Source organism: Fragaria vesca, linkage group LG6 (genome assembly GCF_000184155.1).
Source record: "Fragaria vesca subsp. vesca linkage group LG6, FraVesHawaii_1.0, whole genome shotgun sequence".
In the NCBI taxonomy this organism is placed as follows: Eukaryota; Viridiplantae; Streptophyta; class Magnoliopsida; order Rosales; family Rosaceae; genus Fragaria; species Fragaria vesca.
Genome location: NC_020496.1, coordinates 997,947 through 1,003,698, shown reverse-complemented (window position 1 = coordinate 1,003,698; position 5,752 = coordinate 997,947). Strand labels below are relative to the sequence as shown.

Genomic DNA, 5,752 nt, shown 5'->3' with positions numbered 1-5,752 from the left:
TAACCTAGGTTAGATCCACAGTCCACAGATCAACGGCTTAGATTAATAGTTTAATCTTTTTTTTTTTTTTAATTATAACTCGGTTGGTACATGGTATACTGTGTTTTGGGAAAATCTGTACCATGTACCAACCGACTTCTAAAACTTGGTACGGTACTACTGTACCGAAAACTCGGTTACCAACTACTTGGCATACCAATTTGTTTGGTACGGTTGGTACGTGGTTGGTTGGTATCGCCAGGGTCCAAATTGCCACCCCTAGTGACAATAGCCGCACCCTTATGTAATTTGAAAATAAAAAGGAAAAAGGCGTGTGCTTGCCACAAGCCCTTGGATAACCTTGTTTTGTCTTATTGCCATTCCTGGAGCATTTATGATGCAAAAGACACATTGGTGGGTCCCACAATCTGATCAAATAGATTTGACAATTTTTGACTCAAACTCTCTGTCACCGTCATCTTTCAAATTGTTGATTTTCCCTCGGAAAATCAAAAGATGCAACTTTGTGTGTCACTCTCCCACGGCCATATGGCACTCAAATCTGCCGCCGATTCAACATTTCTCCTCCGGCGGCGAGTCCCCTACAGGCGCCTCCTCGGAGCTATTAAATCCCGGCGGAATCCGAGCCTCTCCGGTCGTCGACACTTTAGCTCCGGTGAGGGGCTTGGAAGATAAATCAATGGAGTTTCAGCGGGTGATAGCTTGGAGAATGTGCACCAATTTCAGAGGGTAATTAATACCATGCCCACCACCTGTTCGATAATATGCCTCACTCAATAAATTTGTTCGATTTATATTTATGCGCAGCCCAAAGTCCACGCTGGCATCGTATCCTATATAAATGTAACGACCTTACTTGTCAAACAAACTACACACCAAACAACAGAGGCAGCCTTTCTGAAACGTCCAAGAACTACTAGGCCTCTCATTTCCAGCAGTGCTGATTTCACTGTAAGTCCTCTTCCTCTCCCTCTTCTTCCATTGAGTAGCTTTCCTTGTGTTCTTCAACTTGTTCATGATCTTGTTGAATTACTTGTTACTTACTATTAGTTACTGCCCAATTCGGAAGTCGGTTGTGTAAAAGGAGAAAGCCCCCTGTTCGTCATTGTACCCTGTTCTCCATTCTACCCAGTTCTTCATTCTCTTTCCTACTGAGACTTTCAATTTGGGTATGATTCTTTTCTGGGTTTGTGCATTGATTTCTTCGTGAATTACTGTTGTTACTGGTTTAAAGCTATGTTCTTTATCCCCTGTTCTTCATCGTTATTTGTCAAACATTAAAGTGAAAATTTTGAATCTTGAATTTCAATTTCGTTTAGATTCTGTGAATTCTTGATGAGTCTTGCATTATTGTTCATTTCAAGTTCTTGTTTTTCCAAATGTAGTCTGAATTTCATTTCAATGCTCTGTTTTCTGGGTTTATGGGTTTTGAAATTGCAGGTCTAGAATTCAGGTTCTTGTTTTTTCAAGTGTAGTCTGGGTTTCATTTCAGTGCTATGTTTTTTCTGGGTTTATAGGTTTTGAAATTGGAGTTCTAGATTCTGTGGTTTCTGATATTTAATGTGATGACGCATTGACCCATGTATTTTTGGGTTTAATTTCAACTTACCCTGTTTTTCTGGGTTGATGGGTTTCGAAAAGCCAGGTTTTGATTTGCTTTGCAAATATGGCTGATGACAATGGTGACCATGGAGAGAGGGAAAACATCGATGCTGTTGTGAATGAAAAGTTGGCTGATTTGTTTCCACCAGATTTTGCCACAAATGTGTAAGTTTCTATAATTTGTTCTTGTTCATGATGTTGGGTATTCAAGCCCATGATAAGGTATTTTGTTTGGCCCAGTATTTATTGTACGAATTTTTGATGGTCATGTGTATTTGTACAGCGTTAACAGTGACAATGAAGTTGAATTTATTGAAGGCCGCCCAAATGCTGCTACAATGGATGCGTTGGAGAATTTTTACGGGGTTGGCAATATTCCAAAGCACATCCTGCGAGGGGAGAAGCAGACTTTCGATGTGCAATGGGGTGCTAAAAAGAGGAGGAGTAGAAATAGAATTCCAAAAATGCGCTCTATGAGACAGGATGTCTACCCAAGAGCAATCCGAGGTCCAAGTCGAGGTGGAGGTGGAGCTGCTGGACCTCGAGTTCGAGTTCACGGTCGAGTTCGATTTCGAGGTGGAGGAGGTGTAGGACACGGAGCTGCTGGACCAGGTCGAGGTGGAGGTGGAGGTGGAGTTCGATTTCACTGTCCAAGTCGAGGTGGAGGTGGAGCTGCTGGACCTCGAGTTCGATTTCGAGGTGGAGGAGGTGTAAGACACGGAGCTTTAAGAAAGTAAAAGAGCAAATGGAAATGGGAGGACTACACAGGTCTGAAGCAATCCCTTGGAATCAAACTATCTCAAATGCAGTAGTTTTTGTTACATTGTACAGATGGTTATCCACAAGAACAAGATCCATCTGTCAAGTGGTAAAAGCGATTACGGTCCCTTGTTATCATTACTCTGCTGTAAATCTTTGATAATAGCTTTGTTGCTGTGTGACAATCATCACAAACCCGGAGATTCTTTACAACCCGATTGGGGTGCTTGCAGCACTACTGATTAGGCCAAATGCCATGGCCAGCTTTTCACTATGGTAGTTTAAGCTGTTTCTTTCTCTTGCTCTTCTATGTTCTATGGCCTCTTTTAGCTTCTTGATCATCTCATCCAGCATTTCATAAATTTTTCTTGTTTGCGGGTGTGTTTTATCACCCATCATGAAGTCATGAACTACGCCGTTTACTTCAATTTAGCTGAGACCTGGTTCTTTGTTGTTTCCTTTGTCTTTCATAGCTTTTCTGACCCCAGGCAACATCAATCCATCTGTTTTATGCTGCATAGATGTTCGACATCAAAACATCATAACCGCAATTTTGAGGTTCCAACTCAAGCAGTTGTCTTGCTGCCACTTTCTGCCAAGTTGGGGACTCTTACGACTAACTTACGAGTTTTGCAAGCAGCAAGTAGGGAACCCCAAACCGTTGTGTTAGGCTCCAGGGGCATATGCCCTTGATCAATTCATGAGCCTCATCGAGCTTCCCAGCTCGGCCTAGCATCCACCATGCATCCATAGTGCTCAACCTTAGGAGCCAAGCCAAATTCAGGTAACATTTTCTCCGAAAATCTGCTTTCCATTTTCCACCAACCCAGCATGGCTACAAGCATGAAGTACGTAGCCCTATAAATGTGATGTCATTAGGCTTAACACCTGGTCTCTGCATTTCTTCAAAGAGCTCTAAAGCTTGTTTACCACAACCATGCATAGCGAGTCCAGTGATCATGACATTCCACATCTGACTGTCTCGATTTCTGGCTTCGCTAGACAGCCTGAGAACCACATCTATCTCCCCACATTTTGCGTACATGTCCACTAGAGCTGTTCTTAGTACCACATCAACTTCTATCCGCTGCTGATTTATGTAAGAATGAACCCATTTGCCCAGATCAAGAGCACCTACTTCTCCACATAGTGAAATGAGGCTAACCATTGTAACTTGATTTGGCCTTATTCCACTATCCTTCATCCGAACAAAGAGTTAAATTTATTGCTTTGTCAATATCTAGGTTTAAAATAGCAATAATTGACTTTTGTTTTAGCAGTTGTATACATTATTTAAGTTTTAGTTAATTCTCTTCCAGATTGATAAATTTATTAATTTTTCCTATCAATTCCTAAATTTATCAACTATTTAGGCATTCTACTGGAGCATGTTTTTAGCTTAAAAATTGATAAATTAATTTCTGAAATAGCAACTCTACTGGAGATGCTCAAGTATTGTTTTCATATTTGGTATTCCCAGTTTCCCGTACACTCTTAGCTTGGGAATGATTAATTACTCTTATGATTTACATTGACAAAAATATGTAAATCTCTACTATATTAGAGCATTTCCATCAGTGTAACTAAAACTATAGTTAAATTTAGCAATAATTATGAGATTTAGCAATTGTTATAAGAATTTGGCTCCAGCAATATTGCTAAGTATAAGTTAAGTAATATTTTTAACGAATTATAAACTGACACGTGGAGAAAAAAAAGAGGGAAAATATGAGTATTCCTTTAACAATTGCTCAGTTGACAAATTTATCAATTTTGTTTAGTAATCCTTAAATTTAGCAACCATTTAGGTATACTGTTGGAGCTCTTATTCATTCAAAAAGTTGACAAATTTCAAAAAAAAAAATTTAGAAATACTGCTGGAGATGCTCTAAAGCCAGGCCTTTTTGGTGTCAAATGCTTCACCAATTTTTTGAACTCTCCATATTTCCCATTAATTATAAAAAAACTGTTCATATAGAAAATATGTTGAAAGGGTACTACGGTAAAACAGAAAGTAAATAAAACCAAAAACAGAAATTATGAGATTACAATGGAGAAAAATATGGGATGTGATGATAAGATGGTAGCAATTTCATTCCATTTTTAGTGGAGCATTTCAAGGAGTCGTGCTACGTCCACCAAAAAGTTATATCAAAATCTAATACAAAATTATGTGGCATCCTACATGGCATCTACCACGTCATCATATTTCATTATAAATTTCAACATATATATATCTAGTAATAAAGAACATGAACGCACACGTACATACTAGTTCAGATGCATTCAAACGGATTATCCCTAAATAAATAATGGGTGCCATCTCACTAAATGCTCAGTTCACCCCATGTCTTCTTTTTTACCTTTAATGTTCCCATTATGCCCTTAAAATTTTGAGAAAATCTTGTTTTTATTTTCTTTCTTTTATTTTCCTCAATATGATAAAATCTAAAAATATAAACAAACATGTCATCAATATATTTGACGCAGACCTCCATTCTTCTTAAAACCACATCCTATATATGTTCTCCTCGATCTCTTAATTTCTTGATTATTTCCATCTTTACGATTATGAATATATATATATATATTTTTGAAGCCATAAATAAAATAAAAATAAGAACGAACAATCACACCACATTGTATAACCACCATGTTGAAGATTGAAGTGATTCTCAAATATGATTTGAAAGATGTAGAGAATTTTTTTTTCCGACGTAAAGATGTAGAGAATTGTTGTTGTTTGGATTTTATAGATTTTAGTTTAATATTATATTTTCACAAAAATTCTTGATTATAGGGTTAGTATTGGAATATTTAGTTTAAAATTGAAATGTGAGGTGAACAAAATATTTGGTGGGGTGGCAATAACCGCACCCATAAATAATGGACTCGATCTCTTATTTCTCAATCATGTCACTATCGTAAATAAACGCATTAATTAGGGGCGTATACGAGATATGCAACTATGCAAGACAATATATAAGGCTATGCGCTCTTATTTCAATATGGTGCAAGTGCAACTGCTTCTTCTTCTTCCCGCTACCAAAACCGCTCCCATCACAATCACGGCCGTCGGGTACTCTCCTCCCCTATATTTACTTTGAAATTTTGAATAATTTTGATCCGAGTTGGGGGAAATTGTGGTGAATTTGCAGGAAGAACAATCCCTAGTTTGCAGGCTAGTGGATCGTTAGGTAAACTCATAAAATAAACAGAAACCCGAGTAATTTTGATCCAACGTACAGTGAAATATCAGGCGACGTCGTCAGAGTCAGATATAAACTCGTCAGAGTAATTTTGATCGATGGAGGAGATGAAGAATCCAACAGAGGCAGTACTGGAGAAGAAGGGCAACGACGTCGTTGGCGAATCAACTGAGAAGCGTGCT

The 5,752-nt window shown here is 38.3% G+C and overlaps 1 protein-coding gene across 1 annotated transcript; it reads right to left on the bottom strand.

Moving 5' to 3' along the window:
* Window positions 1-2,790: 2,790 nt before the first annotated feature.
* On the bottom strand, window positions 2,791-3,529 carry LOC101293116 (pentatricopeptide repeat-containing protein At4g18840-like). The gene is made up of 3 exons (XM_004304721.1): window positions 3,250-3,529; window positions 2,987-3,165; window positions 2,791-2,874 (listed from the first exon to the last, which is right to left on the bottom strand). The coding sequence occupies exons 1-3, from the start codon at window positions 3,527-3,529 to the stop codon at window positions 2,791-2,793; spliced, it is 543 nt and encodes a 180-aa protein (XP_004304769.1).
* Between the last annotated feature and the right edge of the window lie 2,223 nt (window positions 3,530-5,752).